This window comes from Megalops cyprinoides, chromosome 3 (genome assembly GCF_013368585.1).
Source record: "Megalops cyprinoides isolate fMegCyp1 chromosome 3, fMegCyp1.pri, whole genome shotgun sequence".
Lineage (NCBI taxonomy): Eukaryota > Metazoa > Chordata > Actinopteri > Elopiformes > Megalopidae > Megalops > Megalops cyprinoides.
The window spans coordinates 25009699-25026312 of record NC_050585.1 but is presented as its reverse complement, the minus strand read 5'-3'; the positions used below and the strand labels follow the sequence as shown (position 1 = coordinate 25026312).

Here is a 16614-nt window from a genome sequence, read left to right as displayed (position 1 = left end):
GTTTCTCCTGAAATGATTCTTTCACCTGGAAATGGAAGCTGACAGTTGCTTTCAGTCAGCCTGCCAATGCACTGGACTTTATGAAGTTTCAAATGACACAAATGAAACCTTCACACATTATGCTGTGGGGGTGTGTGTGTCGGGGGGGAGGCTGGGAGGTGGGTGAGTGAGGAAATGCGCCTTTTTTGCCCGTGAACTTGAGTCACTTACAATTTCCGTCGGCATTCAATTGCTCTGTCTATCCTGAACTCAGGGAGACTGATGAAGCCCTCTGCCTTCTCATCCTGGGGAAGAAGTGAGAAAGAGAGAAAGAAAGAGAAAGAGCATGAGAAAGCATTTTATCTCAGATGTCCTTCAGAGAGACGATACTGGCAGACACATCAGATCCACTTCTGAGGACGGATGTGTGACATTACAGTGCATTTTGGCATCTGAACATGGGAACGTGGGTCCTCTGGGAGAAGAGAGGTGATGCAATGTGCTGTTATGTACAGACTCTGAGGGGCCTTTTCAAGGAGATAAGAATAAGCACAAGTGTGTAGCTGCAAGAGCCACTAGAATCTATTAGGCAGACTGAGCCTGTGTCCTGAGAGATAAGAGGAACGTGAAAGGACGACCGGGCTTGTACAGGCAGCCTGGAAGGTAACAGGGGGACACCTTGTCCCCAGAGGTGACGGACTACAGTCTCAGCTCGCTCAGTGTGTGATTGTTGATGTCTCCCCTTGAATTTGTGGTGATTAAGCATTCATTCATGTCTCCTGTCAAATGGCTTTGACTCTCTAAGCTAGCACAAGCTCAATAGCTCAATATTTAATGTTTATTACATCAGTGGACAGCCAGTGCATTTGTGCGTGCTGAGTAAAATAATTGTTATATGCTACATTCCTGGTGGTCTGTGGCATCACTTACAAGCATAAAAAGGGAAAGCCTGAGTCATCCTTATTTTTTGTTGCTTTGCATTTTGAAATAATTCATATTACACTATTGTTTATTTCTGTATATTCATGTTTTTGCCGTAGAACACCAAAGCATAATTTTTTTTTTTTGGTCTCAAGCAGATAGACCTGTTAGATCATAACCCACCATAATCCCAAGTTCAGTTATGGAGGGCCACAATCCAAAGTTAGTTTTTCAGATGTCCTTAAAACAGTCTGAATACTGGGGAGGTAAGGAAGGTAAATTGGTCCAATCAAGACAATGTCAGGTTGAATCAAGTAGTCGAGTGTCTGGCTGACATTAAAAACCTACAGATACTGCAGCCCTGTGGGACCAAGGTTGAGTAACCTGATGTTAGGTAAAGCTTCTGGGGACAGGTGCTTACATTCTGGTTGGTGTACCAGTAGAGTGAAGAGTCCTTCAGGATAAACCAGTACTTCTTCCACTTCTGGGTGAAGTAGCCCTTAGCATCCTTCTTCTTCCACAGCCAGCCCTCACAGTCTCCATGGCCCAGGTCCTTGCAAGAGATCCGCCTGCGGCTGGCGCTGGTCAGAGACCCTGGTGGGCATGACGCGGGAGCAGTAGGGTCAGCAGAACTGTCCCAAACTTAGCACAACATGCAACATCCATGCAACGTTGCCTCATTGTCATGGCAGCATAACACTTTCACTTGAAGCCTACACAAGCCTACAACTCCAACCCCATTTCCTTACAGTTACAGTCACCAGATGACCCTATACACGTCATATTGTCCTGTAAGACTAATGGAAATCCTATGATTCATTAGCTGTTTCACCCAACAGGACATTTTTGGTAAGTGAGGTCATGCTCTTTCTTCCTGACTGTGGGCTTGTCAGGTGCTACAGGTATAACCAACAGTCCCAGCTCCACTGGTCACCATGTTCATCAGCCCCTTACCTTTGGTTCTCTTTTTGGTTTTCGTCCTTAAAGAGGCGTAGTGAAATGACTGGAGAGAGGGAGAGGAAAAAAACAGATCGATCAGGTGGAGGAGGACACCAGCCCCTGGTGACCATCCTACTGCATTCCTCTGACATCTGTGACTGACCATTACGAGGGGAAAGGGAGGCTGCAGCAGCAGCTAATGGTCCCAGAGGAACCAAACTGTGATGGAACACCAGACTTTACAATGAGACACAGCCTTGCCAGAGTGAAATAAACAACCCCAGAAGACCATTGCTCTAATTCACACTACCCGTCTGACATCTGGCAAAGCCTCCTGTACAGGCACTTCTTTAGATTACACACATATCATTGTGAATCTCAAGCAGTACAGAATAGAGCACAAGCAGTACATTCCTGTATAGCTTGTAGAGAATGTATATTTATATTATAAAATGGATCGTTCCAACTTCACTTTCTGATTAGTTTGGCTGTGCTTTTATTCATGACAACAGCAAGACTGGAACATCCCAGCTGCGTGTATGTGTTACTGACAATTGTCTAATAACTTTACATATTAACCCACAATCCATAACATTCATTCACTATAACTGTCAATAATTCATAACTGTCCTTCACTGAGATATGAAGTAAGGGTGCTTAGTGTAGTGACCTAGCAGCACCCACAACAGAGCACCTGTTTTGCATATTTAAAAATACCATTGAAGTTAATTCACTAACTGCGGTTAGCATTCACTATAAATACTGAATATATAAATACACACTACGGCTAGCTAGCTATACACTTTCCTTCACTGACCATAGCTAGTTAGCTAAATTTCTGAATTTCAAGAATAACAATTTGTAAATTAATTTTAAAAACTTTGAACAGGACCTGTATTCTGTCTCTGACCACAGGGTGACTCCATCCATTGTCATACTGTGCAATTTAATGCATAGCCCACAAAATTGCTCTATTACAGAAAAATCTTATACTTGAAGTTGCAGCATGCAATAAAATAGAATTAACAGCCTGCATTATTTTTTATTGGTATCCTGTAATTATGCTATAACTAGCATAATCTAGAAATATTACTAAGGAAGATATAGTTTGTCAGTCATTTCCTGGCATTATATAAGCCTGTTTAAAATGGGAACAATCTAAAATGAGATTACAGCACTACTTTGCAGCATTGGAGCTATTTATTTTATTTTGGGTTTGGGGATTGTTGCTGTTAGCTCTCTTGCTACATAAATTATTGTTTTAGTGCCAGTTTTCAATTAAGAGTAATGTTACAACATTACATTACATTGCTGTCATTTAAGAAGCATGTGTGAAGAAGTAGGAACATTCATAATTTACACTTCCTAACAAGTGCTCTCTGATGGTGGATTACAAATAAGGGAAATCATGTCAGCAAGTGGCACAAGGCAGAGCTCCCTTAGGAGTTAGGCCTGCTTCAAGTTGTCCCTCGAGAAACAGAAAATGCTGGAGCAATATGGCCAGGAGATCAACTTGTATTTCTTGTGTATGTCAAATTAGCTGCACCACTAGCTAGCTGCAATGAGTATAGTAGGAGATATGTCTGTATACCCAGCAACAGGGCCTGAGGGAGTCAACAGGCAGTCTTTAAGAATGGTTCACGAGAGACAGATATGGCAGAAAATGACATTTAAACTTAGTACTGTAATTTTTTGGTCTCATTTTAATTAACCAGGTAGCAAATTAATGTAATTGAATTAGTGAATAACACACTAATTTTTTTGCCATAATGAAGACGTTTTATTTATTCAATAAAGCTTATTCTGAATTATGGCTCTCTTCTTATATGATATTTGAATATTTAATGACCATTTCAAATTAGCTTGTGAATCTGTTTTATGAACACAATAATAGACTTGAGGGTCTACATTATTGCAATTTTTAGCAGTCAGTGGTGCTGATGGTACTCAGCTTTGCCTCGCACCTAGCGACCATATCACTTTGGTGCCAGTAATCACAATAATGCACAATATCTCATATTTTATTGCAATAGTATGTTTAGTTCAGAATTATTGAAGTGCATTTAGATACAGAAATGCTTAATTTTATGTTGATTATGTGTACCACATATCTCTTTTGATGACCTTACCTTCCTCATGGATGAGCCTCCTTGTCTTTCGATGCCAGAACTAGCATACCTGTGGAAAAAAGAGAGAAGATGTCACATGACTCTATATGCGGCCCAATGGGGTGCCAGCTCATCTTAAGGAAGAATCCAACTATTATCTTGGCAAATAATTTATCCAAATTGCTCACAACCAATGATATACACATATGTTGGCACCCATATTTGTGATGAATGAATGGCGTTAGATCAACAGTTGTTCGCACTTTCAGATATAACTGGGCCCTGCTTCAGACCTGACAGTCCGGCTGGGTGACCATCTGGACCTCACATTCCTGAAGACAGATGGTTGCACTGGGCCACTGCCTATTGACACACCTGTGCCAAATGAGGATTGTGGAAAAATGACCAGATCTGTGTATTTTACAACAGCTATATATACATGTAACAGCTCATTCCTGACTTGGAAACATTAAGCTAGGCTGTCTCCATCTATACTAAACTCATGCTAAACAATATACTATAAACTATACTAAACAAAGCAACATGCATATATGAACACTCATACAGAAATATGAATATTGTACATGCACGCACGCGTGCACACACACACACACACACACACACACACACACACCCACAACACACTTTCATTTTCATGTCTATGCGTTCCACCAACAAGTCATGTTCATGTGCCTTAGCGGGGGTCTGTCTTCCAACTGACACCACGCTTGCATTTCCGACTCACCACCTCACTCTGTAGAAGTACGAGGAAGAGAATATTCTTGCGCAACCAAACTCTTCTTATCTGTGCCATCTCATGCTGGCCATGTTTTAAACCACCTGCACTAGCTTCCTGTAAAGTTTCTTACTCACTCTATGATTCTCTCTTTGCCTTTTTGAGCCCAAAATGGTTAAGTTCCACAGAACTTAGCTAATCCGTGCTCTGAAACTGCCTCTACTTTACAGAGCCTGTGTCTCTCCCCTGTGAGAAAGCACATTAGGGTTGACAGAGTAGTGTGGTTTACTAGCACATACTTGGGCAGAATGTAAGGACTGACACATGCTTTTATGCTGTTCAGTCAAATACATTTCATATAGCAGTTATTCAAAAGCCTGGACTGCACTGAATTTTGTCCTCCGCTTTGAAAAACATACATAAATGAGCTGTACTCTGGCTGTTGCTGATAGATAGAGCTTCGAATGTAAAATATGTTTGTTACTCGATTCAATATTATGCAAAAAAATTCTACAATACTGTTTTAGTTTTCCATGGTAGTGCAGAAAGCAAAATGCTATCCACACATTGTGAAAAAAGTGAAAGCTCTGAGGTCTGAGTTTTTTTTTTCATCAACCTATATGTTATAGGAGCAAAAAGTGCTCAGGTGAAAAGTGTCATGAGAAAAATTTCAGCAGAAACTTCAGGGCACTGAAAAATATTTTTCATTTTTGTTACTGTGTGAAGATAGCATCTTGTTTTCTGCTCCTCTAATTAATCAACCCTAGACACTTCTAGAAGAAGAAACCTCATATGTTTTTTTTTTTGTCTGAGTGCAACTAGTTTCCTTTCAGTTTTCCATGGTAATAATGCTAAACAGATGTCATAAGCGAGATGCACAGTGAACCCACAGACCAGAGAGCAGAAACTCAGTCATTTTCTCACACAATGCTGCCCTGTGATGGGAAACATTGCACCAACACTGTGCTGCTTGATAACAGCACTCAGGTGTCAGCTCTAAAACTCTTAAACGCTTTAATGGCAGTCAGTCTCCAACACTGTATAAACACTCACTCTCCAGCATTTTAATAACACTCACCCCACAATACTTTAATGATCATCATCATCAACATTTTCATAACACTCAGTTCACAACCCTCGAATGATTCTCACTCATCAGCACTTTAATGATCTTTAATGATTAATGATCTCTCATTCATAATGCCCAAAAGCTAAATGGCATGTGGCAGGTGGATAGCAGTGGCCTTCATTGCACCTCCACATGAAAACAGTTTTGAACAGGTAAAATTTGAAATTCACATAAGCTAGCTACTTTTTTCTTTGTTTTATTGAGAATCATTTTACACACATGTTTAGTGTTCCAATGTTCATAATCATAGCTTATAGTCATGCCAGTCACTTCAATGAAAGAAGTGCTTTCTGAGTGACAGTGTAATTGATCAGCAAGGCAATGTCTAAAATACTCATCAGATAGCAAACTCCTTAGCTCAGCTACTCAGCCTTTACCAGTACAACATTGTTTGAATGTAATGAGAGGTGCCACAAAGGAGACCACTAATCACGTAGCATACCTGGTAAGAACAATTATAGATAACTGGCGTGCACTTGCTAATTTAGGTATTTTCCATCGATATATAATTTCATGTTTATACCTATATATAAAGGCAGAGCCTGTCTGTGTGAAAACCAGGTAAGATTTAGCAATGGCAGCTCACATACAAGGTGCATATAAATCAAACTAAAAAGAAATGTACAGTCAAAATGAAAACTTTATACCACTTGGTACCACAAGCCAATAAACCTTTTATTACATTTTTTAAATGACAAATAAGTCATTGTTTAAGTGTTTTACTCCCAATTTAAAGCATACATGACATACGGCTTATCAGGCAAGCTGTAAGAGGTTTGCTAACCTGACATAGCTATGTTGGTCTCTAAGGAAGATGGGCACATTCCTACATCGAGGTAGACAAAACAATATAAATTTGTGTTTAAGAAGGTACCTTAAACTTCTCTGCCTCTTTCATACTTTAAGGTGAAGTGCAACTTTCAGCCAAGCCACTCCTTTTTCCATACCTTTTTCTCTCTCCCTCTCTTCTCTGTCTTCTCTGTCTCTCTCAACCTTTCCCTTTTCTTTTACATTATTGTCATTTAGCAGGCACTTTTACTCAGAGGAACCTACATACATATAGCTTACAATTTTATTCATTTATAGAGCTGGTTATTTACTGAGGCAATTGTGGGTTAAGTAAGTGAGCTAAGTATTAGTAAAAAAAAAAGTGTTTTCACCAGGTCATAATTCGTTGTTTCTGTTATAGAATACTGCATATGCTTTAAATGAGGATATCACTGTTGTAAGGATTACTTAATTTACATTCATTCATTGCTGTTTACTGTTACTTTTTCTAATGTATTGGTTTAAATCACCACTATATTTGTAGAAATTATGTATTAAAAGAGACTTAGATTTTTCAGTATAGATTTATTTGACACACTCCCTATTATTTTATATTTGGCAAAACTGAACAGAATATTGAGAGCAAGATAAAAATCAAACAAGTGCGGGTGGAGTGTTATCACTTAGCCACCCACCCCTAGCCACTACTGATAAACATACACACACACACACACACACACTCTCACACACACACAGGTTTGTGTGACCCCATAACAGTCAGATCAGTGTAGTAAAAGAGGTCAGAGGCTATTATATAGGTGGTCAGAGCAGGCCTCAGCACCACAAGAGGCGAGGCGTCAGCCTACCAGAGTTTCCTATGCTCTGCAACCTACCCAGACACAATTTGCAGCAAACTTAACCCTCACATTCCCAAATCACAACTGTATCCAATGTCTCCTTGTTATAGTTAGTTATGTTGTAACACCTGAAAAAATGCCTTAATTCCAAAATAGGTAAAATTGATTCTCAGAGTATTTGTAACCCTATTTCATACAAAATATTTCTTTGTGTAACAGTGACCCATGTTGTCATCAAACAATATCTTTTCATGATGTGCCTTTTCAACTTTCTTATAGTCTCACAAGTCTCTAGCGAGGAACCCCTGATTTGAGAGACTAGGCTATATCTGTGAAACATATAATTAGTTATTACAAGAAGAAAATAACTTAAGTTAAAATGCTCACACTGTGCCCTCAGCAGAACACTGCTGGCAGTAATCAGCATCTCCTGTCTTTATTTTTATCTGCACACATTTTTTTTCTAGCACAGTATAAACAGAAACAGACATATTTTCACATGATCCCAAGCTGTGTGTGATACCGTCTGTGTGTTTCCTGGGAACTCTAAAACATACTCCGTTGAAACACATACAAACACATACAGAATTCCTTTACGATGGCAAAGTACATGTTATTTATTAATTCTTTAATCACTACATTCATTCGTGTTTATTGTAATTAGAAGAGACTCTGTTTTATGCTGTTTCAACATGAAAGCCACAAAACTCAGTGCCAGAAGGAAGAACATCTTTTACTGATGCAATACGTTTATGAAGACAAACCACATCACTAATAGTAATATTCAGAGAGGACATGAAAAATACAGAATTAAGAACAATAAATATGGCCAGCCTGCCCTACTTATATATTTTTTCAGTCATGCTCTTAGTGCTTTGGCTTAGTGAATGTACTAACTACCACTCAATCAGTGTGCCAAAATGTCATTGTAAAAATATACACATCAGATGGATCTGCTCAAGGCAAGTTGATAGTTGATAGCTTACCTCTCAAACATTGTGAAATGGATGATGGGAAACAAAGTGGCTGACCCTTCCCCCTGACCCCGAGGAGAGCAGGTTTCCACTCACCTGTCCGTCTCTGCCCTCAGCGTGTCCCCGGTTCTCTGCAACAGGACAGAAGACAGACGAGAGTGTCAGAGACACGGCGGAGCACTCACGCAGACCCACACTTCCTGTTACTGTTAGTCTGAAAGATAAGCACTCGCTGGTTTTCCGGGGCTCTGACTCACTTGCTATTTATATAATATTTTAAGTGTGAAAATGTGCCTGAGGACACAGACTTCCCACCAGAGTTACCTGACACCGTGCAATATCTGTCTGCATGATCTAAATTCCATCATGCTAGTCTCTCACAAATGGAGGTAAGCTTTGGTGCTTTCCTGCCGTGACATGACATTATTGTCATTTACCTTGCCCAAGGTAGTGCCCCCCCGGGGAATCAAACCGGCAACCTTTTGGTTACAGGTCCTATTCCTGAACCCCTATGCTACACTGCCACTCCATAACAGTCAAACCAAAAATTGGTAGAGGAATAACTCCACATTCTTTGTGGTTGCAGATCAGCGAAGGTCAGGGCTCTGAATCGACCTCTGCCAACAAGGGTAGACTCGTGTGACTGGTTCCCTGAGTGAGGAGGTCCTTGTCAAAAGTTTCTATGCTCTAAGCCAACTCAATGTGCCTCTTATGGGTGTGCTTGTGGTTTGTTGCTCTTTGGGAGCACACACAGAGTTTCATTAAACCAGGTGAGCCTAACAGAGAGGTTATCCATAAATCTTTAATGTCATATTACACGTGTAGCCTGTTTTGTGAATGAGCAGGAAAACTCCTATTTGTTGTACAATGAGACAGTAAATCTAAAAGATGATAATGTAAGAGGAATCATAACAAGAGCAGATGTTTATTTTATATTTTTTGCTGATTTATCCCTTTTACACACTACAAACAGTTGTCAAGTTCCAGCTTGGCCAGGTAGACTTCAGAACACTGAGATTTTATTGAGAGTGACATAATAAGGTACAGTGTTTTTAGTGAGGACCACACCTTTGTGGTGCCCCTGCATGGATTTGAAGGAAGGCATCACAGGTCTGCCTGGCCACAGCAGGGCAGGGCTTCTTAATGAAAAAACCCTGGAGGCAGAACCAGACTTAACGGTGGTGGGGGAAATGAGTAAGTCTCAAAAACAGTGGAGACAACATGGGTATGTGAACTTTGTGTTTATTGGCTGCTGAGCAAACATGGAGTTTCAAATGAGTCAGAAGTCCCCCTAGCGGAACATCCATTAAAAACAAAATTTCTAGCCAAAAGAGTAATGCCAATGTTTAGTGTATTGAATGTAAAACAGACAAAGCATTTTCCCTCTTTTCTTTTTCCCCCCTTCTCACCCAGGTTTTTTGTAATCACCAGCTGTACCTTAGACATCCCATCTGCAATGCAAACCTCCAATATATGATACCTACCAACTGCAACTTTTTTCGCAAGTCTCATACTGCATCAGGAAACCAAAGGAGTAAAGACTCGTCAGCATGATGTTATTTACTGCAAGTAACTTTGGCAATAAGGCATGGAGTGCCAAGAGTGGAGTGACAAGGGGACCCTGACTCACACACCCATCCCTATCCCAGTGGAACAAAGCCAATTTGTGAGCTCCTGGTCATGGTTAGCAGATGATGCAGCTCAAGCCTAGGCTGTGGGGCTTGGGCAGTGCTTGGAAAAAGTGCTTTAGCCAACTGAGCCACTCGGGAGCCCTCTAGTCCTTTATTTCTGTACTTTCCGACGAGCTAGAAAATTTGCACTGCAGTCTGCCAGATCAGGGCTCCATACCCCACTCCTCATTTGCCCTTTGCTCTGTGAAAAAGGTAGAAGGCCAGGGGGCTGGCAGACACCCACTCTCGTATAGCTGCCCAGGAGCTCTGCCCTTTAGCTAACCCGAATAAGCAATGTAGGACGCCTTTTTCCACTAGAGAGTGGGGCAGCTGCGATGAGCAAATCAGGCAGCTCTTTGAGCCTGAAGCCAGTCACCGGGGTCAGTGCTCAGCCCCATGGAGCCCAGAAGGGACAGAATCGTACATGACGGCTTATATAGTGTGCTTCCGAGATGAGCTAGCAGCTGACAGAGACGGGGACCTTAGTAAATAAAACAAACATGAGCTGTCCCACACTGACTGCACAGAAACAATGCCCTAGTGTTTGCAGACAGATGCCGTGCCATCTATCTGCTGTCAACAACACAAATTCAGTCCACAACTTTATGGTTTACTTTCAAGCATGATAAACCCTTTCAAAAAGAATCACCTGGAAAAGAATGGATGCACATTCATGACATTCATGATCTGCAAACCCTTTTTCAGGCCAGCATGGCATTTTGACATAAGCCACAATAGAACTAACATTGTCGAGGGAGAGAAGAAGGGAGACGGAATGAGACTCACATGGTAAAGTGGCACAGTGTTGCTCTCAGGCAGTGGGAAGGGAAGCCCTTCGGGGGGTCCTGAGTCCAGCCTGACAGGGGGAGCCAGCAGGGAGGGGCTGATGGGATAGCTGGGGCTGCTGGGGTTCTTGCCCTTCTTCCGTGAGCGCCGGCTCGTGTCCCGCTTGCACTCGCGCACCTCCGGCTCCTCCTGGATCACCAGGATCTTGTCGTCACTCAGGTAACGTAGGAGGGAGTTATCAGAGTCTGCATGGCGGGAGAAGAAGAGGGAAGCAGACGGTTACTGCTTTCTATATGAGAGACTGAGAGGTTCCCATTATACCCACATGCTACCCAAGCCTTTTGGGAGCAAGAATTGCCAGCCTGATTTGTCAAAGTGTCTGTTTGGTCAAGGAGTCCCTCCAAGTCACTGTCTTTTGAGCTGCTTTACATGTAACAGCACAATGATACAGCTGGAGCATCTACATACATAACTTCTATAGCAGAGAAATACAATATACTACTGATGTGACAGCGCTACTGACTGTCACCACACATTAGGTATATTAGTACTAAAAGGTTATTTTGGTTCTCTTATAAAATCATTTTTAGTGCAGAATGTCTGCTGATGATCAAACATTTACATTGAAATAATCTGATGGGAGATTGAAAAAAAAAATCAGATTTGACACAATCTGGAATAAATTTCAATACCACACAAATTTATCGGCAGTCGAGTCACTGCGTCCACTGATATTCCAAGTTGTTACCAAACACTCCAGGGATGGACTGACAGATCTCCTGACATGAAACTGCTGCTGCAGCAAGACTGATAGGACAGCGGGGATCTTTTCAATTGGGCCATCAATCACCTCCTATGGGGCGCCGCATTCATCTCCGGCGCGTATCAGATCAGCTCATGTGCCTGGAGCTCTCACAGCGTGCAGTGCTCTTCTCCCCCGTGCGGACCCCACCCACTTCACACACACGCCTGGGATTTCCCTCAGAGGCTCCGGCTGCAGTTGTGGTGGTCAGGTGAGCTCCCATGGAGCTCTGGGGGGGGGGGGGGGGGGTCGCTCACCGGGCTGTGAGGCATTGCCTCAGCTGCGCATGCGTTCTCAGCGCAGAGGAACCCCTGAACCTTCAGGTGGGAGGCTGCTAAATATAGCCCCAGGATGTGGGAGGAAGACACAACTAGCCCCCGTGTTCGATCGACCCTGGTGCTATTCATGGGTTTTACGAGATGCGCCACGTTCGATTCTCGCCGTGGAACCCTGAATGCAAATTGCAATTGCTGGAAAGAAGGAGCTGCAGTGGAAAGGAGTGGGGAGTGAGGAGAGACCTTTGTACTCTTTGTCAGTACCATGAGAGATGAAACTTCAAAATCACGTGTAGAGTTTATTAATATAGGAAATTATTAAAATAGATCATAGTCATTTGATGCTTGTTCCTAAAATAAAGTATTCCACACACATTCTGAGTGCCTGTTTCAACTGAAGGAATTTATGGAATTCTTTTGGATTTCTGTTGATTTCGTTCCAGGACCATTCATAGTCAAATGGAAATCATTCTCTCTCCAACTGTTGAAACATAACAGGACAGTCCGTAGTTTCAAAAAAACACAGCATATTGACAAAGGATGCAGGGATGATTAACCTAAAAAGTTTCACCTATAGTTCGACTGGAAATTCTGAAGAGATGAAAAACAAGACAGGACAAGAAACCTGACACAGAAACGGGTATCTGAAAGATGAGAGAGGAAGAGGGGTAGAAATGTGAGCCATCTGCAAGAAATAAAAGAGAGGAAGAGGAGGAATCAAAAATATGACAACAGACACAAGGGGGGGGGGGGTGGCCGGGGGGGGGCGCAGAGGTGAGGGGACGAGGACGAAAACTGGCTATCCTCCCCAGGTTTTGGAAGTGACAGTTCTGTACAGAAAGTCGGGAGGCCTTTCGACAAATCTGATTGCAAAAAGCTTCCAGAGATGCTGACTTTAGTTTGAGCTGCCTCGTGCTTGGAGAGGAGAACGCAGCGGTGTGCACGGGGCCCTGGCAAAGCAAACACAGCCCTTGCTGCGTCCTGTTTACTGCGAGCAGCGCCTCTCTTTGGGGGAATTCCTCTCCTGCCGCCCCCATCAGATCTTCCGCCCACGAAAGCGGCTGAGCGGGCCCTGTTTGAAGGAGGGTGACATGCTGATTGGCGGAGTGCGAATTGAAGTTGGGGGGGGCGAAGGAAAGAACCCCCGAAATATCCTGTGTTTTCTTCGTGGGTGTGTTTGTGCCCTCTCGAGATCATGGAACGTGCAGTGCCGGGGTAAAAACACAAACGCACGCCTCCCCAACCCCCCATCTTGGTTCAGACAGATGCAAAAGCACAAAAAGCAAGGGAGCATTAAATATAGATTCACCAGGGCTATTTTTAGGTCTCCTCTTCTGGTGCAGGCAGTTCAAAAAGACGCTCAATCAAAACACATAAGGCTCCAGACTTGTCTCTGAGGTGTTGGTCCTTGGAGCGCTGCGTGCCGAAAAAGGAAGCCAGCAGGAAAAAAAAAAATTGCTAGCCAATTAGTCTTGGATACAGCATGTGTAGCCATGGATCTAAAAAGAACCACCAAGAGCTCACAGTGGAGCTCTGATCAGAGGAAGTGCCTCAATAAATGATAAAAATAGGAAGGATTGTCTTGTACCATCTATCCATCTCTGTGTTCAGGGACATGTCCCCTTTCGGTGACACTCTGGCATGCGTCTTGTGCTCCTGCGTGACGCAGATAGGTTGGGTAATAAATGGGCCAGCAAAGATAGATGGAGAGACCAGGAACTATGATTCTCTGCCTCTGTCAGTGCTGCTCTGAGCTGCAAAAGGGCTGCAGCAGATGCCTGGTCTCTCCAAACGTCCGCTGGTTCATCTACATTTATTCATTTGGCATTACATCTATTCATCTGTCTGTCTGTCTGGACCTCAGGGAAAGAAACTCCAGAGAGGAAATCAAAAAAGTGCCCAGGGTGACCTTCTAAAGGACACAGGAAGGGGGGTCTGCGTCAGCCGGTCTATGAGCTTGACTCTCGTCCATCTGTTGGACTTTATCCACCTGTCTCTTTGTCTGTTTGTCCCTCTGCTAAACCTCTCACTTACTTTCCAATTGTCAGTCCTCATTTGTCATTCAGATGAGTAAATCCTGAAGACCAGATTTCCTTTTGTCTTTGGGGGGGATTGCGTCTGTCTAATATGCACTATGAATGTCCAGTGCATCTGCCTAACTCTAATCAGCACAGAGAAACCATTCCTGTTCGTACATATTTCTCCCAATGAAAAAGGTTTTCAAAATAGCAACCCACCCCCCTGGGTCTGGTAAAACCAAATTATGGATAAAGAATTGTGTATAGTCCCCATTGTACTCTGTACACACTAATCCATATGTGTGTGTGTGCGTGCGTGTGTGCATGTGTGCGTGGGCGTGCACACTACACATTGTGCTACTGCCAACAACAGATTATTCCAAAAAATAATCTGACCACAATCTGCAGAGTCCAGCAGCCAGTTGGACTCCTCTGTGTTAATGGATTTTTATGGGTTAAGTGCACCAGGGGTCAGTGCAACATAACTTCTCTTTCAGCCTCAGGACAACCTACAGAGAAATGTAATTCATACCCACACTGTCAAATGTTTTGACCTTTTAGCCCTCCAGTGGAAAACACATGGAATGGCTGTAGGCACTGTTTTAGGAGCCGTGTGTGTGGATGTGGCTATTGATTCAGCATGTGATATCCTCATGGTAAGGAATGTACTGCATGCTGCCAGTGATGAGAACACAGTCAGTGGTCCATTGGCTGCAGGTAAATATGGTGAAGAAACAGATATAACGCAGAGGGAAATGCTCACAGTATATTATTCTGAGCTGCGTATGGAACCAAAGCCTTGTTGCAAACAAAGAGGAAAAACCCATAGCATAGGTACGAGTGGTTTGATTTGCAGGGGAGTGGACAGTCTTTGATTGCATGCTGGAGTTTGCAGGTGTGTGTGTGTGGGGGGGGGGGGGGGGGGGGGCAGTGTGTTTCTGCAGACTGGGGCGGCTCTGGGTGGTGCAGATCCCCACTCCTGGACCCACCTCTGCTGCCCCTTTTGTACATATTGGGCTCCTTTGTCTCCGCCATCCAGTTGTACTCCGTCGGCATGGAAACTGGCCTGAGGTCACCTGGAAAGAAGTCCAATGAGCATGTCAACTAGAGCGTGCGTGGAGAAAGCAGCAAGGGGGGAGGGAGAGAGAGAGAGCGAGAGAGAGGGAGGGAGCAGGGAGGGGCAGAGAGAGTGAGCAGGGAGGGAGAGAAGGAGAGAGAGCGAGGAGGGAGAGAGAGGTGGCAAGAGTAGGGAAAGAGATAGGAAGGGAGAGGGAAAGGGAGTAGGGAGGAAGGGAGGGAGGGAGCAGTAAAGCAGGCTTAGAGAGGGTGGGAAGGTGGAGAGTGATGAAGGGAGAGAGAACGGGGGCAAAGAGACGAAAGAGAAAGAGCAGGAGCAGAGGTGATGAAGGGAAGAGTGCAAGGAGGGAGCGTGCGGGAGTGGGGGAGAGTGCAGAGAGGGAGAGAGGGAGCGTGAGCGTGCGAGAGAGGGTGTGGGGAGGGCCCGCATCACGGTGCACGTGCTCACCGTCAATCAGATAAGCAGAACATGCCTTGCCGAACCAATTACCGGCTTGGAAGCTGTCCACCACCACTTCCCTGGCAGGCTGTTAGTATGAAAAAGTACTGCAGCTCACAGAGCCCAAGGGCTTTATCTCTGCACCACCAGAGCCCCAGAATGACCCTTTATGAAGATGGCCTCTCCCAGCCAGAAGGGAAGGGGGGGGCACAGACAATGCACTCTTTTTTTCGGGAGGGGGCATTTAAACTGGCAATAGTCATTGGCTGGCAGAAAAATGGTTATTGTGATTGGCTGGCTGAAGATCCATTGGCTAGAGTGCTGAAAGCTGGGGTCGGGGTCTCACCGTGAGTTGGGGTCCTGTCCCTCCTCCGGACCCCTGTGGAGCGGCCCCTGTCGTACTCCTGCCCCGGGGGCATGCCCTCGCCCTCCACCAGGGTGAAGTACTTGCCGCTTTCATGGTCGAGGTAGTAGCTGGGTGACTCAGAGCCCTTCATGCTCGCCTTGCCCATGCTGTACTTGCTGATGTCGTCGCAGGACATGACACCCATGTCGTCCCTGTAATGGGATGGCCTACTGTTACCGACGGCCAAACTTATCGGTTCCACAGGAACCCAAATAACAGGTCAGCATATCATATGGCAAAAAAGCCAGCCCCCGAGCAGCTTACCCCGCAATTATCCCTTACAGTGCATATCTAAATCCAGCTTGAAATTCATCTGAACATAATAAGTCCAAGGCTTAGATTTAATCAACATCTGCCCTTAGTTTTGACTCACAATTATGGGAAGAAGATTTGTGCTTGCATTGAAAAAAGGAACACTTGCATTTAAGTCAAAATTGTTGACAAATGTTGTTGATTTGAATACAGGCCAATGTATTTGAGAGTCCAAACACTCCAAAGGCAAATTGACATACCAAGCATCACCTCAGCTGCCCATTCAAGGTGAACAGACAAAGATAGCACATGGTCATCTTTAGCTCTTATAAATGCTAAAGATGACTTATAAAGCTACAAATAAATGGGATCAATCTAGTTTTTAACTTGCTAAACAATTATTAACTTCAGCTCAAAGAGTTAACATCTCAAGGAGTTCTGTCCCTCTTTTTAAATGTAAACTCCACTTGAACTTGTA

At 43.7% G+C, this 16614-nt stretch overlaps 1 protein-coding gene across 2 annotated transcripts in view; it reads right to left on the bottom strand.

Moving 5' to 3' along the window:
- Nucleotides 1-16614, bottom strand: part of si:ch211-26b3.4 (connector enhancer of kinase suppressor of ras 2) — an 87976-nt gene that overhangs the window by 13227 nt on the left and 58135 nt on the right. The window contains exons 11-18 of one of the 2 annotated variants that reach the window (XM_036523726.1): nucleotides 15825-16036; nucleotides 14952-15038; nucleotides 10868-11112; nucleotides 8508-8542; nucleotides 3969-4017; nucleotides 1855-1903; nucleotides 1322-1494; nucleotides 211-284 (exon numbers count right to left, since the gene is read on the bottom strand). In XM_036523726.1, coding sequence (XP_036379619.1) covers nucleotides 211-284; nucleotides 1322-1494; nucleotides 1855-1903; nucleotides 3969-4017; nucleotides 8508-8542; nucleotides 10868-11112; nucleotides 14952-15038; nucleotides 15825-16036 — 924 coding nt within the window. The remainder of the gene's footprint in view (nucleotides 1-210; nucleotides 285-1321; nucleotides 1495-1854; nucleotides 1904-3968; nucleotides 4018-8507; nucleotides 8543-10867; nucleotides 11113-14951; nucleotides 15039-15824; nucleotides 16037-16614) is intronic. The other variant, XM_036523727.1, reaches the window with a different exon arrangement.